General features: G+C 43.9%; 1 protein-coding gene across 1 annotated transcript in view; it reads right to left on the bottom strand.

Moving 5' to 3' along the window:
• OBSCN (obscurin, cytoskeletal calmodulin and titin-interacting RhoGEF) overlaps positions 1 to 25,253 on the bottom strand; it is a 198,945-nt gene that overhangs the window by 161,087 nt on the left and 12,605 nt on the right. Inside the window, 13 exon segments of the mRNA XM_032234892.1 lie at positions 5,108 to 5,389; positions 8,579 to 8,854; positions 9,580 to 9,855; positions 10,871 to 11,152; positions 13,181 to 13,462; positions 14,147 to 14,428; positions 15,676 to 15,957; positions 16,084 to 16,365; positions 16,497 to 16,778; positions 17,515 to 17,790; positions 19,165 to 19,434; positions 20,601 to 20,867; positions 23,634 to 23,936. Coding sequence (XP_032090783.1) covers positions 5,108 to 5,389; positions 8,579 to 8,854; positions 9,580 to 9,855; positions 10,871 to 11,152; positions 13,181 to 13,462; positions 14,147 to 14,428; positions 15,676 to 15,957; positions 16,084 to 16,365; positions 16,497 to 16,778; positions 17,515 to 17,790; positions 19,165 to 19,434; positions 20,601 to 20,867; positions 23,634 to 23,936 — 3,642 coding nt within the window.

The following is a 25,253-nucleotide window of genomic DNA, read 5'->3' as shown; positions in this document are numbered from 1 at the left end:
GGCTTCCACCAGGGCCGCCAGCCTCAGAACCCGGGCCACCTCAGCAGCTCCTGCCAGGTCCAGGTCCTTGACTCCTGCCAAGTCCAAGAATGGTCCTAGGGATCCCTCAACTCCCAGACCCCTCCCACCCTATTGCCTGAAGGGCTTTCTACCTCCAACCTACCTGGAATTCAAGGTTTGTCCCCAGACCTTCCCCTCTCTCAAGATGTTACAACTGCAGGGCCTGGCTCAGATCTGACCCCCTCCCATCCAGGGGCTTCAGCCACCTTTACTCCCACGGCTGCTGGCAGCAGAATGGAGGATACCCCAGAGTTTGATCTCTCCCCTGGGCTCAGGGACATGATTGCCACTGCCATATCTAGGGGAGTGGATGCAGAGTTACAGCGTAGGAGTCAACATCCTAGAAATATGAATCCTGCCAGGGATTTAGCCACCTCTTAGGATGCCCCCCCCTTGCCTTCTATCTACAGCGAAGGGTCTGTTTTAGGGGAGGAAGGTGAGATTTTGGATTTGGAATTATCGGATGATGAAGGGCTGGTTCAGGGTAATGTTCCCTTCTCGGGCCTCTTCAAACCAGCCCTATTCAAATCTCTTCTTTACAAAGCCAAGGCCACCTCCAATTTGGGGGGGAGCAACCACCCAGGCCAGCACCGACGTGGGCCTTGATCCCACAGAGCGCTTGTTTGCTAAACAGGTACAAGAACAGGAGGCTATTCCATCACCCAAATTGTTTCTGGACATAATCCAGAAACAGTTGGCCCAGCCCACCGCAGTTTCGCCCCCCAGCAATGGCGGTAGAAAGCTTTATGCTTCCACCCCGGAATTGGACACCATTTTACAGTTTCCCACTGTTGACCCACTGATAGCGGCCTTGGCTTCACCTGCCCTTATTCCATCTGAGATTTCGGAGGGATTGAAGGCAGAGGACCGCAAGGCAGAGCTCGTTATTTGCAAAACGCACCAGACTGTTGCCTGGGCGTTACGTGCCGCTACAGCGGCCTCATTCTTCAATAGAACTTCCTTAGTTTGGTTAAGACAGCTACAGGAGAGGACCTGCGCCTTCATCAGGATGTGGTTAAACTGGTGGCGGCTATGGAATTCTCCTCGAATGCCACACTCAATGCGGCCAAGTTCGCATCTAACATAGCTTCTTGTCGCCTGTTATGGCTACACCATTGGCAGGCGGACGTACGATCCAAATGGCACCTTGCCTCCACCCCCTTCAAGGGCGGTTCTCTATTTGGTGCAGCGCTGGATCCTATACTGATTGAAACGAGGGACAAGCGAAAGGTGCTGCCTTTGACTGCTAGGCGCATGGATCGGAGGCAACAACCATATCCTCGAAGGCAGCCCTTTCGTTTTGGGGAGTCAGGGTACTCATCCCTCCCCTACACCCCCCTATCTAATAGATCTTTTTCCCAGTCCCAGGACAGGTTTCAGGACAGGTCCAATACTAGGGACAGAGGTAGGAACCAGCACCAACAACAGGCCCAGGCCCAGTGGCCCTTTCATGGAGCCAACAACTGGTCCTTTCGAAGGTACCGGTGACTCGCTAGAGGTTGGCCCTATTGGCGGGCAGTTAACTACCTTTGTTCACCAATGGGAAGCCATAACCTCCGACGCCTGGGCTCTTCAGATTGTGAGGCTGGGCCTCACACTGGGGTTCCTGGCCATTCCCCCGAGACATTTCATCAAATGTCCGGTACCCAGGTAAAGCGGTGCCTGATGGACACAGAAATCCAGCATCTCATTTCCATCAGAGCAATAGAACAGGTACCAAGGGGACATGAGGGTCTAGGTTTCTACTACATACTCTTCCTAGTTCCCAAGGCCTCGGGAGCCATCCTAGACTTGAAACAGCTCAATTTCTACCTCAAATACCAAAAATTCAAAATGCCATCACTCAAGAGTATTCTGGTGAGCATTCGCCAAGCCCATCTCCTCACCTCCATCGACATCAAGGAGGCCTACTTGCACGTTTCAATGCATTTGGCCCAAGCGTGTCTGCGCTTCCACTTCGCGGGGCATCATTTCCAGTACCGCGCCTTACCATTCGGCCTATCATCAGCCCCGTGGACCTTCACCAAACTGCTAGCGGTAGTCGCAGCCTCACTGAGGTCAGTTCCCATAAGATTCAATTGTTATCTCGACAACATCTTAATCTTATCGTCTTCCCAGAACCAGGCTTATCGCGACTTACAGCTGATGATCAACGCCCTACAGGATCATGGATTCGTGCTGAACTTTCCAAAGAGCCACCTGCACCCGACCACGTCCCTGCTACATCTCGGGACAATCATCAATTCAGATACTTGTGTGATCTCTCTCTCGAGGGAGAGACAGCAGAGCTTGCAATCCCTGGTGAGTCAAGTGCTCAAGCAGAGGTCACCTTCCCTTGCGGTATTGTCCCAACTTCTAGGGAAGATGATATCTTGCATAGATGTTGTAACTTGGGCACAGTTCCACGCACGACTACTGCAATGGTATCTACTCCCATTCCAAAGGGCTCACACCAGTCACTCTCTGACCAGGGCTCGCTTACCGACCAAGGTGTCCCTATCACTCTGTTGGTGGCTGTCATCCCGCATCCTCAAGGGATACCTTTTCAATCAACCAGAGCGGATTGTGGTTACAACGGATGCAAGCCAATTTGGATGGGGGGGCCACACCCTGAATCGAGAGGTGCAGGGTCGTTGGACTGTCCAGGAGCTGAACAACAGCATCAATTGGCTGGAGCTATGGGACATCCGCCTAGCCCTCCGCGAGTTTCGAGACATGGTCACCTCCAACCATGTACTGATACTCACCGACAATGTGGCCTCCAAGGCACATGTCAACCGACAAGGGGGCACGAGGTCCAAAGCCCTGATGATGGAAGCAGAACACCTACACCACTGGGCAGAGTACCATTTGTTGTCAGTCCGAAAGTGGAACACATATCGGGCACTGTGAACGTCCAAGCAGACTGGCTGACAGGGCCACGGTGGATCAGGCGTAGTGGCGCTTGCACCAGTCCTGTTCCTAGAACTGTCCCATCGCTTCGGCCACCCGCAGGTGGACCTGTTCGCCTAACCCGACAACACACACCTGCCACGTTATTACACCAGGTTCCAGGTACCAGGAGCGGAAGGCACCGATGCTCTCCGAAGCCCTTGACTGGTGGGTCTCCTTTATGCCTTCCCGCCTCTGCCAATTGTGCTGCTGGTCATCCAGAAGATTCTGACAGAGCAGGCGGAAGTGCTGCTGGTCACACCGATATCCCTATCGCAAGGAGCTCTCATCCACTCGAATCCACAGCTGTTACAGTTAGCCATGTGGCATGTGAGTGGGCAATCCTGAGTCAGCAGCATTTCTCTGATAAGGTCATCTCCACGATCCAGGCGGCTCGCTGCCCATCAACAACCCGCATTTATGAAGCTACCTGGCAAGCATTCTGCAGATGGTGTCATGCAACAGGTGAGGACCCAACCGGGGCGACCATACCACAGGTATTGGACTTCCTACAGATGGACATGGACAAAGGACTAACACCTAACACCCTCCACCATCAAATTGCGGGTCTGTCTACCATAATTGGCGGTGGGCAAGGCCAACCCCTAGCTCAACACCCAGGGGTGCGGGCCTTCCTAAAGGGAGCGGTGAACCTTAGCCCACTTATCGTTCATTGCTATCCCACCTGGGATCTCTCCCTAGTACTAAATGCCCTTACGGTGGCTCCATTCAAGCCTATTTGGACCATCTCCCTCAGGATACTGACTCTTAAGACTGTCTTTTTGGTAGCCGTTACATCAGCCCAGCGTGTGTCCGAGTTAGTGGCACTCTCCATCCGAGATGACCTCTGCATCTTCCATCCGAGCAAGGTCGTATTACGTTTGGACCCGACCTTTATTCCGAAAGTCAACTCATGGTTCCACAGGTCCCAAGAAATCACTCTCCCAGATTTCTGTCCACGGCCATCTCACCCTCGAGAACGGTGTTGGCATCATCTCGTCGTTCATCATTCACTTCACCACTATGTAAGACGCACTATGTCATTCAGAAGGACGGAGGCCCTGTTCGTGTCCTTCCAACCTACCACCATGGGCCACAAGGCATCATCGCATACCATCGGCCGCTGGTTGAAGGCGTGTATTGCCCTAGCCTATGACTGCCAGTCCCGACCAGTTCCCAGTCGTATCACTCCCCATTCTACCAGGAGTGTGGCCACGACGGCGGCCTAGGCAATGCAGGTCTCGGTGGAAGACATCTGCAGGGCAGCGACCTCATCATCACTGTCACCCTTTATCCGTCACTACAAGGTGGACATTTATGCCTTGGCTGAGGCATCCTTTGGACGGCGCGTGCTGCAAAGAGTAGCTTCTTCAGCTATGGGACCAGACCAGCCTCACTCCCACCCCTGAAGTCTATTACTTTGGCATGCCCCATGCTTGGATTCCCCAAGCAGCACACAGGAGAATGACCGTTGACTTACCTGAACGGTCCTTCTATGTGCACTGCGAGGGGAATCCAAACCCGCCCTCGGCTTCGGCTGTTCTGGGCCTGGACTTCCATGTTTTCCTATGACATTCTGACTTACCTTGACTTCTAGACTTATTTTGTTTCTTTCAAGCCGGCTGATCCTTCATGAACCAGTCAAGTCAGAGGAGGCATGGCCAGCAATTTGCATAACTCAGTCTCTAGGCTAATGGACAAAGTTAACCCGTGCTTGGATTCCCCTCGCAGAGCACATAGAAGGATCGTTCAGGTAAGTCAACGGTCGTTCTAAGCCCTCAGCCAAATCAATCCAGATTTTCAAAATACTACATAAAAGGTAACCAGCATCCTTATATAGCTCTGGTTTTCATGTTTTTACTGATGTCTAATGCTCATCAATTTCAGAGGCGGTGTTGAAATACAGCCATATTTCCAACTACATAGAACATGGATAATAGAATTATAGTTGTTCTATCTAAAACTGTTGGCCAAAGTAAACTTTATCATTGACACAACTTGAAGGTGTTCTTTTACACTTCTGAGAGCTGCTCTGGTCAATCAACCAAATATGGATTGGTCTGACCACTTTTATTGCTCTATATGAGAGATGTAGAGAATATAAAGCTGGTTGTACCTGCAACTGAAACTTTGAAGGTGAGTTTCTGGCCATCAGCTTCACAGGTGTATTCACCACCATCTTTCTTCTCCACCTGCTGGACAACCAGACGCTGGGATCTGCCTTCAGCTTCCACCTTGAATTTCTTGCTAGAGGTGATCAGTTTCCCATCCTTGAACCACTTGACATCTGTCTTGGCCTGGGCGACCTCGCAGCAGAGAGAGACATTCTCTGAAGCTACAACCTTGATATCCTTCTGGATCTTCTCCTTGTTGGTAAACATCTCCTCAGCTTTTGCATCTGAGTTTGATTGAAGAAGACAATCGAAAAATCAACTTTTTAACCTTTGTTTTAAATTGTAATCATCTTTTCTGGAATCATAGGTCAGTAGATCACATCCTCCATAAGGGAAATTACCTTATCATTCCTCTTCAGGTTTTTTATAAGGCCTCAACTTACAATCATAATTGGAACCAGAATTTCTATTTTTAAGAAAGGTTTGTTCAGTGACTTGTGCCTGATCTTTTTTGCCATGGTTGTTAAGCAAATCCCTGCTATTAAGTAAACCATGTATTCATTAAGTGAATCAATAGGTTTGCTTGTCAAAAGTCAATTGGAAAGAATACAAATGATGATCACAGGATCTCACGATACTGCGACTCTTCTAAATTCAGGCCAGATGCCAATTTGAATCACTTGACCACAGGGAGCTGGGATGAGCTGGAATGCCACCTACTGATGAAAAAAGATACTATACTACTACAAGGTTGGGAAAGTCCTTGACAGGAAGCCAGGACTGATAAGAAGAAGTGAAACAAAGTGAAAGGCAAACAACAACTGGAAGGCTGACTTTTTGTTTTTTGTTCTGTGTCTATTTGCTTTCTGGCTGCTTGGGAGTAACTGGTGAGGCTTTTGGAGATCTTCAAAGTAGTGTGGATTATAAACAATAGGAACTTCAACCGCCCTTGAAACTGAACATTTGACTCTGTGGATTAGTGAGACACGGGGAAATTCAGTGGGCCATTCTGGATTATGAATACTCTTTTATAGAACATCATACAAGTTCTTTCTTACAAATTCAGTTAACTTAGAGGGAGCAAATTGGCAGATTTTGAGGACTATAAATATTGTACATTCTAAGGAACAGTTCCGAAGTGAGCAAATTCTTCTGATATTGGCTTTTTGTTGTGCTGGGCAATTGAGACATTGGGATTTTGGTGGATTATTGGGTACCTTTTAGCCCATTAAATTAAAGTAAAATGTTACAACAGGGAAAACAAATACACCTCAAAAGAAAACTATTGATTCTTCTATGTATTCAGAACCTGTGACAAGGAACCATAGGGAGACGAAGAAAGTGATGCATGATACAGATGTGAGACTAGGAAACCCTCAGCAAATGACAATGAAAAATGAACAAAAAATCCAGAAAATAGAGGAGAAATTAGAAGGAACAGAGGAAAAAATAGAGATAAATCAACAAATGACACAAGCCAATAAAGGTATGGAAGAGATAGTAAAAAGTCTTAAAATTGAACAGGTAGCTTACTCTTTAAGAGTTCAGAATATAAGAGGGCAAAGAGAAAGATCTCTCAGAAGGGATGAAAGAGTTATTGATGGGTGCTCTGGAGATTCGACAGCGAGAGGTAGATGTGGAGGCACATGAAATACTTAGACTAAATATGAGTGATGTAAGGGGATACAAGATCCCAAGGGAGGAACATGGGAGATTTGTCAAAAAGTCAATAAGAGTTGAAATACTAAAAAGAGCAAGAGATGATGGATAGATACAGAATACTTCTTAAGATGGGATTTGTTTTATTAAGGGTTAGAAAATAGAGAGAGAAATTAGAAATTGGAAAAATATTATTATGTATACTGCTACATTATATAATATAGTATAATTACTATGTATACGTAAATGTTAGAAGTTGAAAGATTATTACCATTATTTAGTATACCTAAATCAGTGGTAGTCAACCTGGTCCCTACCGCCCACTAGTGGGCGTTCCAGCTTTCATGGTGGGCGGTAGGGGTTTGCTGTAACTCTGCTTTATAAATTTTATAAAGTAAAGTTACTTCCCTACATTATAAATCACCATGACTGTGGAACCGGTGGGCGGTTAGAAAATTTTACTACTAACAGAGACACAAAAGTGGGCGGTAGGTATAAAAAGGTTGACTACCGCTGATCTAAATAATGTAGTAGTAGTATTATTGTTATTAGTACTGCATATAACTAAAATACGCTGTTTACTAAGCACCTATGTATGTCCAATAAAAATTATAAATAAAATGATATATTTTTTTAAAAAATGGGGAAAAAAATGTCTTTGGAGATTACTGGTTGAATGCCCTTGAAATAGAGATGAGCATCAACCCCTATCGTCAGCAATGACTAGCAGAATAAAATCCATCTTTTTCCTTTATATCAGTAATCGTATGACTTCCGTAGATGCATATGCTAAATAAATAAATAGATCTTGGGCTAGCATAAATAATTGGGCTAGCATAAATAATTAAATAATTAAAAACAGCCATGACTGAAGTGCTTGGAAATGAAATACCTTAAATATACTATAGATTACTTCTAAAATGTGAAAAATGTGGAGTCCTTGGAGCTCTCTGACCTTAACTGTTTTCTTGCAGATGTTTCATGACCCAGCTACACAACATCATCAGCGCTTGAAGAGAGTGAGGTTTGCTCCCTTTTTATATACAGTAGTGTATATGGGTTGTGTATGATTTTCTCTTTGGTTAGAGTATTATTTTTTGATTAATCCTGGTATTAATCCTTCCTTATCTGGATGTCATGTGCTAGAGGAGATGCATTCTGGTTTTTTCTCTTTCCTTCTTAGCTTTTCTATTGTCTTTTTTGAATAGTGTGTGTAAATGTTTATGTAACATTATGCAATAGTGTGTAAATGTTGTTTATGAATCCACTGATGATTGATTAGCACAGATTATGTTACTTAGTTGGGCAATGAAATATCATCAAGGAAACCACCAAGCTGAAGAGAGCATCAAAGATGCCACAGTCCAAACTTGACCTGCAAAAATTCTTCTCAGACTTGCCTCAACTTGAGCCTCTAAGAAAGAACAATCCTTAACTCCATGTATTGGGAAAGTTATAGTTTACTAAAGATCAAGTGAACTACAGTAGCGCGTAGCTAGAACTGAAACCTATGCATCAAAATCACCAAGTCTAACTTTTATCTCTTTTTGTTGCCTCCCATCGGGGACCCCGATGTCTAATTAATTAAAATTAGATGTTTTCACAACAGTCACTTCTAAACGGTAGCTTTGGTATGCAGCTGTGTTCAGTTCCCAGCTGGCTGACCTTGAAGCTCATCTTGGACAGACAGTGAAATTTCGTTTCCCGTGAAGCCTCCCCCCTCCCATCCTGCTCCGTCCTTGAGTTCCTGGCAACTGACACTGAATGGTTACGAAGAGCAGCTGTGAGGCGGCAGCTGACAAATCTTTTCCTACCTGCAACCGTGACTTTGAAGTTAACTTTCTGGCCATCAGCTTCACAGGTGTATTCACCGGCATCTTTCTTCTCCACCTGTTGAACGACCAGACGCCGGGATCTACCGTCTGTTTCTACCTTGACTTTCTTGCTGGTAGTGATCAGTTTCCCATCCTTGAACCATTTGACTTCTGTTTTGGCCTCGGCTACCTCACAGCTGAGAGAGACAGTTTCTGAAGGAACAGTCTTGATGTCCTCTTGAATCTTCTCCTTGTTGGTAAACATCTCCTCAGCTTCTTTATCTAGTCGTGAAAGGACAACCAATACATGCTCATTCACTTTCTCTCCCAGATCATTTCTCTTAATGACTAAAATCATGACCATCAGAAGATGCAAATCCCATCTATTCTTTCTACACATCGTCCTCTGTGGGGTCCTTGGTGCTCTCTGAGTTTGATGGCTTTCTTGCAAACATTTTATTACCCATCTAAGTAACATCATCAGTGCTAGAAGGGAGTGGGGTTTGCAGAGAGCAGCAGGAGGAGGAAGACTGTGGGGCATTTGGTGCTCTCTCTGAGCTTGGTGGTTTGTTTGCAAACATTTCATAACCCAACTACATAACACCATCAGGGCTACAAGGGACTGGGATTTTGCTTTCCCTGTCAGTTTTAGTGGGAGAGATGTTTTCTCCTTCATTAAAATATTATTTTCAAGCAATCAAGGTATAGTCCAGCTACAGTTCAGCTTATTCAGCTATATTTATTATTTCCTTTCGGGTCCAACATTATTAAATTGTGCTGCTGGGTTCAACTTCTGCTAGATTCCCAGCTACATGTGCTATGCATAATAGATCTATAACACTATGATGTTTAAAAGTCTTTTTAGAAACAAATCTTTGCATTGACCTAACTTTAAGCTGATCTCTTAGAGGTCAATGGAACAATCAGTAAAAAGAAGATTTTTTTGACCCCCTATCTTCACATTTAGGAAGATGTAAAGGAAAATATAATGGTGTTCGCACCTGCAACTGTGACTTTGATGGTGAGCTTCTGGCCATCAGCTTCGCAGGTATATTCACCTGCATCTTTCTTCTCCACCTGTTGTATAACCAGGCACCGGGATCTGCCTTCAGTTTCCACCTTGAATTTCTTGCTGGAGGTTATCAGTTTTCCATCCTTGAACCACTTGACGTCTGTCTTGGCCTGGGCCACCTCACAGCTGAGGGAGACATTCTCTGAGGCCACAGCCTTGATGTCCTTCTGGACCGTCTCCCTGTTGGTAAACATCTCCTCAGCTTCTCTATCTAATGGTGGAAGGAATGGAGAAAGCTTCTTAATTCACTTTCTCTTTAGGACATTTTGTCATATTCATTTACAGCTAAAATTCTGAGCTTCAAGAAGTCCAGCTTACATATTCTATACCATCTAATATATGTCACTCTATATCTGGATGTTTGTCTCATTGGCTTCCAAATCTTGACCAAGACAAAAAAAACCTATTAAAGGTTAAAGTAATCATATTTAATTATTGCTCCAAGTATTAAATCTAACACTGAGGTCTTCTGGATCTTCTCCTTGTTGACCAATTACTGGAGCATGATATAGAAAACATGGCAAAGCCATCAAAGAAATTTAAAGTAGGATTTAGAAGTTAACAGAATCCTTATTCAGCTTTTGTTCTAATGATTTTTAGGGCTACCCATCTGTCAGTTGTGTTCAAATTCTGAACAGATGTCCACCTACATTCAATAGAAAGAATAAAACAGAAATACAGGTAGTCCTTGACTTACACACACAATTGAGCCCAAAATTTCTGTTGCCCAGTGAGACAGTTATGTGAATTTTATCCCATTTTACAAGCTTTCTTGCACAGTTGTTAAGTGAATCATTGCAGTTGTTCAGTTAGTGACATAGTTGTTAAGTGATTCTGGCTTCCCCGTTAATTTTGCTGGTCCAAAGATTGCAAAAGGGGATCATATGACTCTGGGACACTACAACTCTCATAAATATGAATCAGTTGCCAAGCATCTGAATTTTGATCACGTGATCATGGGAATGCCACAATGATTGTAAAAACAGGCATTTTTCAGTGTCGTTCTAACTTTTAATAGTCACTAAATGAATGTAAGTCAAGGACTACCTGTACATCCTTGCAGAAGGAAAATCTGTTTACAGAAACATACATTCATGTGGACACAGGTTGAGGCTGCTTTGTTAGTGCTCTCGTGATGATCAGTAAAAAATAATAATAGTTTGGTCATCTTTATCTCTATACATGGGAGGAATTTATGGAAGAAATTGAAATGTTTATACCTGCAACTGTGACTTTGAAGTTCAGTTTCTCGCCATCAGCTTCACAGGTGTATTCACCTGCATCTTTCTTCTCCACCTGTTGTATAACCAGGCACCGGGATTTACCATCTTTTTCTAGCTTGAATTTCTTGCTAGAGGTGATCAGTTTCCCATCCTTGAACCACTTGACGTCTGTCTTGGCCTGGGCGACCTCGCAGCTGAAACAAACATTCTCTGAAGCTACAACCTTGATATCCGTCTGGACCTTCTCCTTGTTGGTAAACATCTCTTCAGCGTCTCTATCTAATGGTTAAAGGAAGGTTCAAAACATCTTAATTCACTTTCTCTTTAGGACATTTAGACATTTTCCTTTACAGCTAAAGTTCTGAGCTTCAAGAAGGTCCTACCTACATATTCTATGCCATCTAAGATAAGTCATCCTATATCTAGATGTTTACCTCATTGGCAAATGCCACTTCAGCATTTGGATCTTCACTAAGACAAAAACAAAAAAATTAAAACATTACTTTTAAAGGTTTAAAAAAACGGTACTTGGGATTAGATCTAAGGAAAGTTTCTGTTGCTTGAGCATGGGGTTAGACTAGAAGACCTCCAAGGTTCCTTCCAACTTGTTCTGTTCTGTTCTACTCTACTCTACTCTACTGTCTAATCCTGATATCCTTCTGGACTTTCTTCTTGTTGCAGCTTCTCTGGAAGGAGAGGATAATATGCATTCACTCACTTTTTAAAGTATTTTATCATTTCTCCAATTGCTAAAGTGATGACTGTCAGGAAAACCTATACTGGATAGTCTACACAGATAGACCTCTACTTATTGAGGCCAAAATTTCCATTGCTAAGCAGGACAGATTCTGAGTGAATTTGCCCCATTTTATGATAGCAATAGCAGTTAGACTTATATACCGCTTCATAGGGCTTTCAGCCCTCTCTAAGCGGTTTACAGAGTCAGCATATCGTCCCCAACAACAATCCGGGTCCTCATTTCACCCACCTCGGAAGGATGGAAGGCTGAGTCAACCTTGAGCCAGTGAGATTAGAACCGCTGAACTGCAGATAACAGTCAGCTGAAGTGGCCTGCAGTACTGCGCCCTAACCACTGCCCCACCTTGGCTCTTAATGATCATTCTTGCCATGGTTGTTAAGTGAATCATGGCAGTTTCTGCAGTAAATACAGGTAGTTATTGACTCACAACCATAATTGAGCCCATAATTTATGTTGGTAAGTGAGACATTTGTTAAGTAAGTTTTGCCCCATTTTATGACTTTCCTTACGACCTTTGTTAAGTAAATCATTGCAGTTGTTATGTGAGTCACACGGTTGTAAAGTGAATCTGGCTTCCCCATTGACTTTGCTTGTCAGAGGTTCACAAAAAGTGATCATGTGACTCTGGGACACTGCAGCCTTCATAAATATGAGTCAGTTGCAAAGCTGAATTTTGATCATGTGCCCATGGGAATGCTGCAATCACCATAAGCGTGAAAAACAGTTGTAATTCACTTTTTCAGGGCCGTTGTAACTTTCAATAGTCAGTAAATGAATGGTTGTAAGCTGAGGACTACCTGTACAACCCAACACCTATAAAATAATCATCCTGCATGTAGATTTTTGCCTTCTTGATTGACACCAGTTCAGTTTCTCAACCTTGACCAATAAAAACCAAACAAAAAAAAAATTAAAGTGTTGCTTACAAGATTGAACAAGAATGCTTATTGCAGTAACCACTCAATTTTTGCTTAATATTGAGGCATTGTGTCAAAACAGATTTCCAATTACCGGTGATCCTAGATTTACATCCATTTTTTTAGCCACCATATTCTATCACTGAAAAAAAGTGATTTGCAACCAATCCTCGCACTTATGACTACTGCAGCAAAACCACGATCAGATGAACAAAATTCAGGCTCTTGGCAACTGGCATTTATTAGTGATGGTTGCAGCACTTTGGGGTCATGTGATCACCATTTGTGATCTTTCCAGCTGGTTTCTGACCAGTAAAGTTAACGGGAGAAAATGGATTTGCTTAATGACCACGTGATTCATTTAAAAACTGTGGTGATTTGCTTACAAATGGCTGCAAAAAATGTGTAAAACTGAGCATGTCTGATCTAACAACCCCCTTGGAAATGGAAATTCTGGCCCAAATAGTGCTCGTAACTCTAGGGCTACATTCCAATGGAGCCTCTGAGAGATGATCAACTAAAAAAAAAATTCATAGGTTTTGGTTTTGGTTTTTTTGGTTTTATTATTATTTTATTGTCCGTTTTATTTTCTTATATCAGAAAATGTAGAAAATATAAAAGTGTTTGTACCTGCAACTGTAATTTTGAAGATGAGTTTCTGACCATCTGCTTCACAGGTGTATTCGCCTGCATCTTTCTTCTCCACCTGCTGGACAACCAGACGCCGGGATCTGCCTTCAGCTTCCACCTTGAATTTCTTGCTGGAGGTGATCAGTTTTCCATCCTTGAACCATTTGACGTCTGTCTTGGCCTGGGCCACCTCACAGCTGAGAGAGACATTCTCTGAAGCCACAGCCCTAATGTCCTTCTGGACCTTCTCCTTGTTGGCAAACACCTCCTCAGCCTTTCTGTCTAATGGTGGAAGAAATTGACAAAGCACTTAATTCACTTTCTCTTTAGGTCAATTTGGCATTTTCCTTTACGTCTAAAGTTCAGTGTCAGCCTCTGCTTTGCTGTTGCTTCGGCTGCCATGAAACGGGGAGGGAGGGCATGGTATTTGGGAGGGGTTACTCATTGTGCTGGAGGAAGGTTCTGGAGTTCAGCTGCCTGTTGGACTACGCGTGCGTAGGAGATTCCCGCCAGGACTAACGGCACCGACATTCCATCTTCGTGATGCCTTTTGAAGTTATCTCACACCTGACACTTGGGAGAATTATGATTGGACTGTAACTGTGATGCCAAGGGGTGGGGAATGGGCTATTCTATATATCAATCGCTTTCGCGCCTAAATAATCAGACTTCGCTTCGCTATGCCTTTAATCATTTATAATTAGTAAAAGTACACTTGATTTCTATTCATGGAGTCTCGTGGTCTTCTTTCCTAATTACCTAATGGAGAGGTTCTGACATTCAGAGTTTCAAGAAGATCAGTTTATATAGTAGTCATTTTTAAATGACAGTGGCTGAAATCAATAATAAAAAAAACTTTGATACAGTTTCTCCAATCCAAAAAAACCATTTTAATGTGGTTACACCCTGATTACGTTTGTATCCTGAAACAGGATAAGAAATAAAACGAAAGGCAACATCTCCTACCTGTTACAGTGACTTTGAAAGTGAGCTTCTGGCCTTCAGCTTCACAGGTGTATTCACCGCCATCTTTCTTCTCCACCTGTTGAACAATCAGACTCCGGGATTTGCCTTCTGCTTCCATCTTGAATTTCTTGTTGGAGGTAATCAGTTTCCCATCCTTGAACCATTTGACTTCTGTCTTGGCATGGGCCACCTCACAGCTGAGAGAGACATCCTCTGAAGTCACAGCCTTGAAGTCCTTCTGGATCTTCTCCTTGTTGCTAAACACCTCCTGAACTTCTTTATCTGATGAGGGAAGGAGAGAGGCAGAAATTTTCATTAACTGCTTCTTTCTGGTGGCAGTTGATAGTTTCCATTAACTACTAAACATATGCTCTTCAGAAACACTCAAGGGTGTATCCTACATAATCAATATCTCAACCTTCTCTTAATTTGTACCAAGGACTCCTCATCCTCTGCCTCCTTCTTCTCCTTCTCCCCTTATTCTTCTCTGCAAACACCTATCCCTTCTAGCACTGGTAATGTTACCTAGTTGGATCATGAAATATTTGCAAGAAAATAACCAAGCTAAGAGGGCACCAAGAACCCTACAGTCCTCCTCCTCCCAAACCTTCCTCTGCTGATGATGTAACTTCAATATCTGGACCGTGGTCCCATTCCATCTCAGGTGAAACTTATCTAACCCCTAAGAACGGGTTATAAACATTCTTTATAATTAATGTTTGTTCTAATTAAGTGTGGCTTTCTTGAACCTCAATGTATTTTCTCTTGAGTAACCAACCATCCATGATTTGGAGCTAGCTGGACCATTTTTCTGGAGAAATAAACTTCATTTTCTCATTGCAGGACATAGCAAACAAGCGGATCCGAATCTGAATCATTTCAAGATATGTTGGCCAGATCCAGGAAGGAACAATTGGTGGACATGGATTTGCCAAATAATGGTTGATCTAATTTCTTATTTTTAAATTTTATGTGGTCCACCACTCGTGTAAGCCCGGTACAGAAATCAATAAACCCCCACCCCTCTGGTGACAACAATCAAACCAACCATATCATCCTGAGATTCCCATAGGCCCATTGGCCAAACTAGGTCTTAAATGCCTTTCAGAAGATGCTCAAGGTGGTGGCCAAGCTTATCTCTGCAAGTTGTCTCCTGTCTCCTTGCTCTGGTGGGTCAGGTAAATAAAAGTGAATAAAGATGGCCCTTCAAATAACAGGGAGGGAGCCATCATGGAGAAGGCCTGGGTCCCACTAGATGGACCTTCTTAAGAGAGAGGACCTATAATTTCCCCTGCCTCCCTGCTTTGGTAGTTGATGTCTGGAAGATGTCACTGGGAAAATATGGTCATTCAGATAACCTGGCTTTAAGCCATGTAGATTTTGAAGGAGACAGCCAGCACCTTCAATTGGACCCAGAAGCATATCTACCTGTGATAGATCAAAATATCAAAGTATCTATTAATTTCTGTCATCATAGAAAGATTTGCAATCTAATGATAAAGGAAAAGACTAAGGATTTTTTCCCCTACCTGTTACAGTTACTTGGAAGTTCAGCATCTGGCCATCTGCTTCACAGGTGTATTCACCTGCATCTTTCTTCTCCACCTGCTGGACAACCAGATGATGGGATCTGTCTTCTGCTTCTACCTTGAATTTTTTGTTGGAGGTGATCAATTTCCCATCCTTGAACCATTTCACTTCTGTCTTGGCCTGGGCCACTTCACAACTGAGAGAGATGTTGTCTGAAGCTACAGCCTTGATGTCCTTCTGTACCTTCTCTTTGTTGACAAAGACTTCTTTAATTTTTTCATCTAGGAGTAGAAGCAGAAGACAAGTCACATTTATTCACATTAGAGCTTCTGAGTGGTCTTCTTAACAATCAACCAAAAATAAAACCACTTTTAACTATATGAGAAATGTGGAGAATATAAAGGTACCTGCAACTGTGACTTGGAAGGTGAGCTTCTGGCCATCAGCTTCGCAGGTATATTCACCTGCATCTTTCTTCTCCACCTCTTGAACAACCAGACAACGGGATCCACCTTGTTCTTCTATTTTGAACTTCTTGGTGTCAGTGATCAGCTTCCCATCTTTGAACCACTTGACATCTGTCTTGGTTTGGGCCACCTCACAACTGAGAGAGACGTTCTCTGAAGCCACAGTCCTTATGCCCTTCTGGATCTTCTTCTGGTTGACAAAGACTTCTTTAGTCTTTTCATCTAGGAGTAGCAGCAGAAAACAGGACACATTTAGTCACATTAGAGCTTCTGAGTGATCTTCTTAACATTCAACTAAAACTGGATTACTTTGACCACTTTTAACTCAATGGGAGATATAAAGGTAGTTGTACCTGCAACTGTGACTTGGAAGGTGAGCTTCTGGCCATCAGCTTCACAGGTATATTCACCTGCATCTTTCTTCTCCACCTGTTGAACAACTAGACGACGGGATCCACCTTGTTCTTCTATTTTGAACTTCTTGGGGTCGGTGATCAGCTTCCCATCTTTGAACCACTTGACATCTGTCTTGGTCTGGGCCACCTCACAAACGAGAGAGATGTTCTCTGAAGCCACAGTCCTTATCTCCTTCTGGACCCTCTGCTGGTTGACAAATATCTCCTCAACCTCTCTATCTAATAGTGGAAGGAATGGACAAAATATCTTAATTCACTTTCTCTTTAGAACATTTGATCATTTTTATTCAAAACTAAAATTCTGAGGTTCAAGGAGATCCAACCGATAGATTGTATACCAACTAAGATAGGTCATCCTACATCTAGATGTTTGCCACTTTGGCAGATACCACCCTGGCTTCTGATTGTTGATGAAAAGAACATCTCAAATCATGAAATTTAGGAAAATCCAAACAATGTTTACTTCCTAGGGTCTGTACTTGTAAAATACAATCATCTGTATTTTTGTCATCTTGCTGAAATTCTCCTTAACCTCTGAATAACTGTACAGGTAGACTTACAATCATAATTGAGCCCAACATTTCTGCTGCTAAGTGAGACAGTTTAAGTGAATTTTGCCCCATTTTACGGCCTTTTTCCCCACAGTTGTTAAGTGAATCACTACAGTTGTTAAGTGAATCTGACTTCCCCCCATTGACTTTGCTTGTCAGGAGGTCACAAAAGGGGATCATGTGAAACTGGGGAAATTGCAACTGTGATAAATATATGTCAGCTACCAAGCACCTGAATTTTGATCATGTGACCATGGAGATGTTGTGACAGTCATAAGTGTCAAAAATGGTCATAAGTCCCTTTTTTAAAAGTAATGTTGCAACTTCAAATGGTCACTGAACTGACTATTGTAAATCCAGGACTACCTGTAATAATAGTAACATAGGAAAATCAAGGTTTTTACCTGTTACAATCACTTTGAAGGCCAGTTTCTGGCCATCTGCTTCACAGGTGTATTGACCTCCATCCTTCCTGTCAACTTGTCGGATAATCAGCCAGCGAGATTTCCCTTCTGTTTCAATTTTGAATTTCTTGCTTGGGATGATGAGTTTCCCATCCTTGAACCATCTCACTTCCATTGCGGGCTGGGCTATTTCGCAGCTGAGAAAGGCGTTTTCGGAAAGAATAGCTCTGATTTCTTTCTGGACTTTCTCCTTGTCGAAAAAGACCTCTGCAGGCTCTGGAGTAAGGAATAACAGAAAACAGATTTGGAAGAGACCCTGGATTTCTTCCAGTCCAACCTTCTGCTCACGAAGGAGATCAATCACTTGAGTGTTTCAATCAAGACAGCTGTATGTATGTATGTATGTATGTATGTATGTATGTATGTATGTATTTATTTATTTATGCATGTATGAATGTATGTTTGTATGTACCTTCATTCATTCATTCATTCATTCATTCATTCATTCATTTGTATTCTGCCTTTATTCTTTTTACAAATAATTCATAGCAGCAAATATATCCAACACACCTTCCTCCTCCTATTTTTTACACAACAACAGCCCTCTGAAGTAAGATGGGCTGAGAGAAAGGGACTGACTCAAGTCACCCAGCTGGTCTAAAAAAGGACTAGAACTCACAGTCTCCTGGTGATTGTCCCAAAGTCTCCCCGCTGGCATTCACCCATAAAGTGAGACTAGAATTCACCATTTTGTGGTGATTGGCCCAAAGTGACCCAGCGGGCTTTCATGGCTAAGGCGGGACTTGAATTCACGGTCTCTTGCTTTCTAGCCCTGTGTATTAACCACTAGACCAGGTTTCGCTTATCCATTTTCCTTTCTTGATTTTATCCCTCTTGGAAGTCTCTGTTGACTTTCTGCTCGAAAATGCAGTTCTTGCAAATTGTGTGGTGTTGGTCAGTGAAGAGTGAAGCTTTCACTAATATATAGAGATCTGCAGGTTGTTTCAGCTAATAATAAATCTTGAAATCCCTTTATTTACTAGTGTGTTCATTGTCTCTTGATCCACATGCCCCCAAAACCCAATTGCCACAACATCCAATCACTGCCTTCAAAGTTGTCAAAGAGCTGAGCTTAAAATTCAAAACTACAACAGCATCATGGTCAGTTGTTTCCATGCAATGGCTTAGGAAAATATACATAGATGACAATTAATATTACAGGTAGTCCTTGACTTACAACCATTTGTTTAGTGACCATTTGAAGTTAAAATGGTGCTTAAAAAGGTGACTTATGAGTTTTTCACACTTACGACCATTGCAGCATTCCCATGGTCACATGAATAAAATTCAGACGCCTGACAACTGGCTTGTATTTATAACAGTTGCAGTGTCTCGGGGTTACGTGGTCCCCTTTTGTGACCTTCTGAAAGCGAAGTCAGTGGGGAAGCCATTTATTTAACAAATGTATGCCTACTTTAACAACTGCAGGGATTATTTTAACGACTATAGCAAGAAAGGTCGTAATAAGGGGCAAAACTCATTTAACAAATGTCTCGCTTAGCAACAGCAAGGTTGGGCTCAATTATGGTACTAAGTCGAGGACTACCTGTACAGACATATTTGAAAGAAAGAATTTGGACCATTTCTTACCTTTGACCTCAACCTGGAAGGATAGTCGGTCATCTTTTGATTCGCAGCTATAAACCCCTTCGTCTTCCTTGATGGCGTTTTGGACAATCAGTTTTCTCTGTTTTCCCTGAACAGAAAATGTCACCCTTTGATCTGGCTTGATGTCCTTCTTCCCCTTTCTCCACAAGACCGCATCAGTGGCCGAGGACACCTCACAAACCAGCTCAAACCTCTCATGAAGGTTGACCGAAATCCCAGGGGCTGAGTCATTGACAAATGTGGCCACTTCATCTAGAAAAAAGGGATGAAACTCAGTGACCTGGACATCTGATACAAGCCACAATGTCGTTGGGCAAAAGGACAGGAAGGGCAAATTAGGTCATTTGTCCATTGATATTATGATACATGATGTCATCATCTCCTTTGTCTAATCCCAGCCACCCCCAGCATAGAGATAAAGGGAGTCCTCCACTTACAACCATTCATTTAGTGGCTGTTTAAAGTTACAATGACATTGCAGCATCCCTATGATCGTGTGATTTACATTCAGATGTATGGCAACTGATTCATATTTATGACAGTTGCAGTGTCCTGCAGTCACTTTTCGCAATCTTCTAACAAGCAAAGTCAAAGGGAGAAACTAGATTCACTTAACAACTGAAGTGATAGCTTAACTGTGGCCAAAAAGGTCATTAAATGAGATACAACTCATTTAACAACTGTCCTGCTTAACAACATCAAGTTGGAGCTCAACTGTGGTCGTAAGGCAAGGACTACTTGTTGAATCAATGCCTGATGCCTATGGCACACCTCAGGGGAAATTGGAGAATGGACTTTGTATTTGTATTTTGTATTTATTAGTTTGTCAAACACGTACAAGATAAACATGGGCATGAACGAAATAAATGAATACAAATAAATGGGGACAGTAGGACAGGGAAGGTAGGCACACTAGGCATCCAAATGGCATTGTCTCAAAATTTCATTATACCAATGGCACGATGCAAATTTGCACAAAGGGGATAAACTGCATCCCTAAATGGTACATTAAACATATGCCAACTTAGAAAAATTCAGATTTTTCTGGTCGTCTTCTCTTTCTTTCCCCATGTTTCCCAGCAAACAAAAAACTTTTTTTTAACTTTAAAAAAAAAAATCACCATGGTCAGCCACAACTACATGACGGAAGTGCCATTCCTGTGCACAACCCATATATAAAGGCAGTGGAAATTCAGACCCACGGTGGTGGTTCTCATTTTGACTTTCTATCTTCTCCACGGATGTCCCGATCCTATCCTTGCCAAACTAATATGTTGGTTTCATCTCCCAAGCTCATAATTCCCATAATTATTTCTTAAGCTAGGAAACTACAGTTTAATTTCAGCTCCCTAAAGATCTTCTAAAACTATGGTCTGAAGATCACGTCAGGAAAAAAAAAAAGTATATATTGCAAATACCTTTCAAGGTAACTCTTCCAATGCTTTCAATATCCTTGGCTACAAACTTCACCTCCGCATCCTTGAAAGCACTGGTGACCCGCTTAAGGATTAAACTGTGGCTGGCTTTGGTTCTCGTAATTATGTATTTGTCACTGTTCTGCACAAGATTGCCATTGATGTACCACGAGCCGGGACTAGGGGTGGTGAGGTCCACAGTGAAGGTTGCATCTCTCCCTGGTGCAACTTCAACGTTTCTCAGAGGGGTTTTTACTGCCAGGGTAGGTTCTGTGGGATACAATGATGATGGGCAAAAGTTAATAATTTTTTCTCAATAGAAGAGAATATTTGTAACTCAGGGTTGAATTGTGGGGTCCTTGGGGCTCTCTGAAGTTGGTGGTTACCTTCCAGGAAGAAGAAGGAGGAGGAGGGGGGGGAGGGGGAGGGGGAGAAGAAGAAATTTCTGATCATTGGAATTAATGAAGCATATTATTCATATTCATAATGCAAGATATTTGAGAGTTTCAGGTATTGGTGGCTGAAAAAAGTCTAAATCCACCCATCACCAGTTGTGACCCTATCCCTGGCCCTTCGGATGGTCACTCACTCCCTCGTCACCTCAAGACTGGATTACTGTAATGCGGTCTACATGGGGCCCTTTCAGTCTGGTTTCAGGCCTGGTTACAGCACAGAAACTGCTTTGGTCGCGCTGATCGATGATCCCTGGCGGGCCAGGGATAGGGGTTACTCCTCTATCCTAGTGCTCCTTGACCTCTCAGCGGCCTTCGATACCATCGACCATGGTAACCTTCTGCGACAGTTACGGGAGGTGGGAATGGGAGGCACTGTTCTACGGTGGTTCTCCTCTTGCCTCTCGGACAGGTCGCAGTCGGTGTTGGTCGGAGGGCAGAGGTCAACCCCTAGGCCCCTCAACTATGGGGTGCCGCAGGATTCGGTCCTGTCCCCCCTCCTATTTAACATCTGCATGAAGCCCCTGGGTGAGATCATACGACGGCACGGGATTAAATACCACCAATATGCAGATGACACTCAATTGTATCTGTCCGCCCCATGCCACTCAGTGAAGCAGTAGAAGTGATGTGCCACTGCCTGGAGGCTGTTAGGGTCTGGATGGGGGCCAACAAGCTTGCACTCAATCCCGACAAGACCGAGTGGCTATTGATGCTCCCGCCCAAAAATGATCCAGCTATTCCATCCCTTAGCCTGGGGGGTGAAGCCATATGCCCCTCAGAGAGGGTTCGCAACTTGGGAGTCCTGGATCCACAGCTGACGTTAGAACATCATTTGTCGGCTGTGACCAGGGGGACCTTTGCCCAGGTCCGCCTGGTGCACCAATTGTGACCCTACCTGGACCAGGAGGCCCTTCGGATAGTCACTCATGCCCTCGTGACCTCAAGACTGGATTACTGTAATGTGCTCTATATGGGGCTGCCCTTGAAGAGTGTCCGAAGACTTCAGTTAGTCCAGAACGCAGCCGCGCGAGCAGTTGTGGATGCACCTAGGTACACCCACATTAACACCTATCCTCTGCGAGCTGCACTGGCTGCCCATTGGTCTCCGGACACGCTTCAAGGTGCTAGTCATTACTTATAAAGCCCTTCATGGCATCGGACCTGGGTACCTGAGAGACTGCCTCCTGCCAATTACCTCCCAAAGACCGATTTGATTGCACAGACTAGGCCTTCTCCGGGTCCCATCTGCCAGCCAATGTCGGCTGGCGACCCCCCGGGGGAGAGCCTTCTCTGTTGCAGCTCCGGCCCTCTGGAACGAGCTCCCCGTTGAGATCCGTACCCTTACGACCCTCCAGGCCTTCCATAAAGCCACTAAGTTCTAGCTGCTCCTGCAAGCCGGGGGCTGTTGAAGTATCCAGCCCCACGGTAACTATGAATGTTGTTGTATTTTAAATTGTTGTTTGTCTTATTTATTCCCTTTCCCCTGTTTATTGTAAGCCACCCGGAGTCCTCCGGGAGTGGGCGGCACACAAAACTAATAAACATACATACATACATACATGGGGCTGCCCTTGAAGAGTGTTTGAAGACTCCAGTTAGTCCAGAATGCAGCCACATGAGCGATAGTGGGTGTACCTAGGTACACCCACGTTACACCTATCCTCCGCGAGCTGCACTGGCTACCCATTGGTCTCCGGACACGTTTCAAGGTGCTAGTCATTACTTTTAAAGCCCTACATGGTTTAGGACCTGGCTACCTGAGAGACTGCCTCCTGCCATTTACCTCCCAGAGACCTATAAGATCGCACAGACTAGGCCTCCTCCGGATTCCATCTGCCGGTCAATGTCGGCTGGTGAGCCCCTGGGGGAGGGCCTTCTCTGTAGCGGCTCCGGCCCTCTGGAACGATCTCCCCATGGAGATCCGGACCCTTACTACTCTTCCGGCCTTCCGTACAGCGATAAAGACCTGGCTGTTCCGGCAGGCCTGGGGCTGTTGATTCATCCAGCCCCATTCTGAGTTATGAATGTTGTGAATTTTAATGTTGTTTTTTTAATTTTTATATGTTCCCCCTTCCTGTTTTATCTGTAAGCCGCCCTGAGTCTCTCGAGAGTGGGCAGCATACAAACCCTAATAAACATAAACATAAACAAACCTCTAATTTAGTTTGAGTTTGAGTTTGAGTTTGAGTTTATTGATCTTGTATGCCGCCCACTCCTGAAGGACTCCGGGTGGCTTACAATAAACAAGGGAAGGGGATAAATACACAAAAACAACACTTTAAAATACACAACAGTCACAGTTTCCGAGGGGCTGGATATTTCGAGAGCCACCCGGCCTGCTGGAGCAGCCAGGACTTAACGGCTTTGCAGAAGGCCGGGAGGGTAGTAAGGGTCCGGATCTCCACGGGGAGGTCGTTCCACAGGGCTGGAGCTGCAACAGAGAAGGCTCTCCCCCAGGGAGTCGCCAGCCGACATTGGCTGGCAGATGGAATCCGGAGAAGACCTAACCTGTGAGATCTAATCGGTCTATGGGAGGTAATCGGCAATTTAGTCCATTGCTGGGGGGGGGGGGGGGACTTACCAAGATGCCAGACTCCAGGAAATTCCAGATAATCACTTTGGCCATACTTGTTGACTGCAGAAACTCGGAACTGGTAGTCAGCCTCTTCAGTCATGTTGTTGACCGTGAACTCAGTCTGGGTAACCAAAGCTTGGTGGCACCTCAGCCACGCGAATCCAGTCAGCTTCTTACGTTCAACAAGGTAGCCATCAATTGGGACAGGCCGGTCCGTCTTCTGAAGAGACCAGGCTAACATCACTGAGGTTTCTGTTTTATTTTTCACAACTGGGTCAGCTGGAGGATGTGATGGGGGCTTCTTCGGAGCTGATCAGGAGGAGAAAGGGGAAAGACAAGTCAACATTGGGGGGGGGGGGAAACCACAGGTTTTTTTTTTAAGTGTGAATATAAAGATAGTTCAAAGGGTGTGCAAGCACCATGGTTTTCCCATCATGTATTACTTTGGGGGAGTCTTTGGTGTTCTCTGTTCCACTAATAGCAATAGCAATAGCAGTTAGACTTATATACCGCTTCATAGGGCTTTCAGCCCTCTCTAAGCGGTTTACAGAGTCAGCATATCGCCCCCAACAACAATCCGGGTCCTCATTTCACCCACCTCTGAAGGATGGAAGGCTGAGTCAACCTTGAGCCGGTGAGATTAGAACCGCTGAACTGCAGATAACAGTCAGCTGAAGTGGCCTGCAGTACTGCACCCTAACCACTGCGCCACCTCGGCTCTAATCAATTGTTCTCACTGTCAGGAAGTTCTAGGCTGAATCTCTCCTTGATTAGTTTCCATCTGTTACTTCTTCACCTGGCCTTTGGTGCCTAGCTACGATATAATATGGACTCCAGTGAGAAAAAAGTTATTTTTGCAAACAGGGTGCAGTGATGCTTACTTCAATTATATTCTCTATGTTCGGTTTTCATATTTTTCCCCTGGTATATGAGATGTTAGCTTAACATGCAATGGCTAAGACAATGGGTTGGGCCTCCAACTTCAGATGGCAAATTAAAGAGATTAAATTAAATTAAAGAGATTTTTCTAACAAAGTCATTTTCCAATATGGCAATCAGATTGGGTCAGACTCTGAAGCTGGTATGCACTATGATTTCTGAATTTGATCTGGTTACAGATAGTCCTCAATTTATGAACACAACGGAGGCCAGAAATTCCATAATTAAGTAAAGGTAGTTGATAAATGAGTCACATTCAAATTCATAATCTTTTTTGGCCATGGTCGTTAAATGAATTGCTGCAATTGTTAAGTTGTACAGAGGGTCCTCGACTTACAACAGTTCATTTAGTGACTGTTTGGACTTACAATGGCACTGAAATAAGCGACTTATTACTGTTTTTCACACTTATGTCCATTGCAGCATCTCTGAAGTCACATGATCAAAATTCAGATGCTTGGCAACTGACTCATATTCATGACGGTTACAGTGTCCCGAGGCCATGTGATCACATTTTATAACCTTCTGACAAGCGAAGTCAATGGGGAAGCCAGACTCACTTAACAATCAGGTCACTGATAGAACAACGCTTAACAACTGTGGCAAGAAAGGTCATAAAATGGGGCAAAAGTCACTTAACAACTGTCTCACTTAACAACAGAAATTTTGCGGTCCTAAGACAAGGAC

Source organism: Thamnophis elegans, chromosome Z (genome assembly GCF_009769535.1).
Source record: "Thamnophis elegans isolate rThaEle1 chromosome Z, rThaEle1.pri, whole genome shotgun sequence".
In the NCBI taxonomy this organism is placed as follows: Eukaryota; Metazoa; Chordata; class Lepidosauria; order Squamata; family Colubridae; genus Thamnophis; species Thamnophis elegans.
Note: the sequence above shows the minus strand (reverse complement) of the source record. Positions and strands in the feature narration are given on the sequence as shown.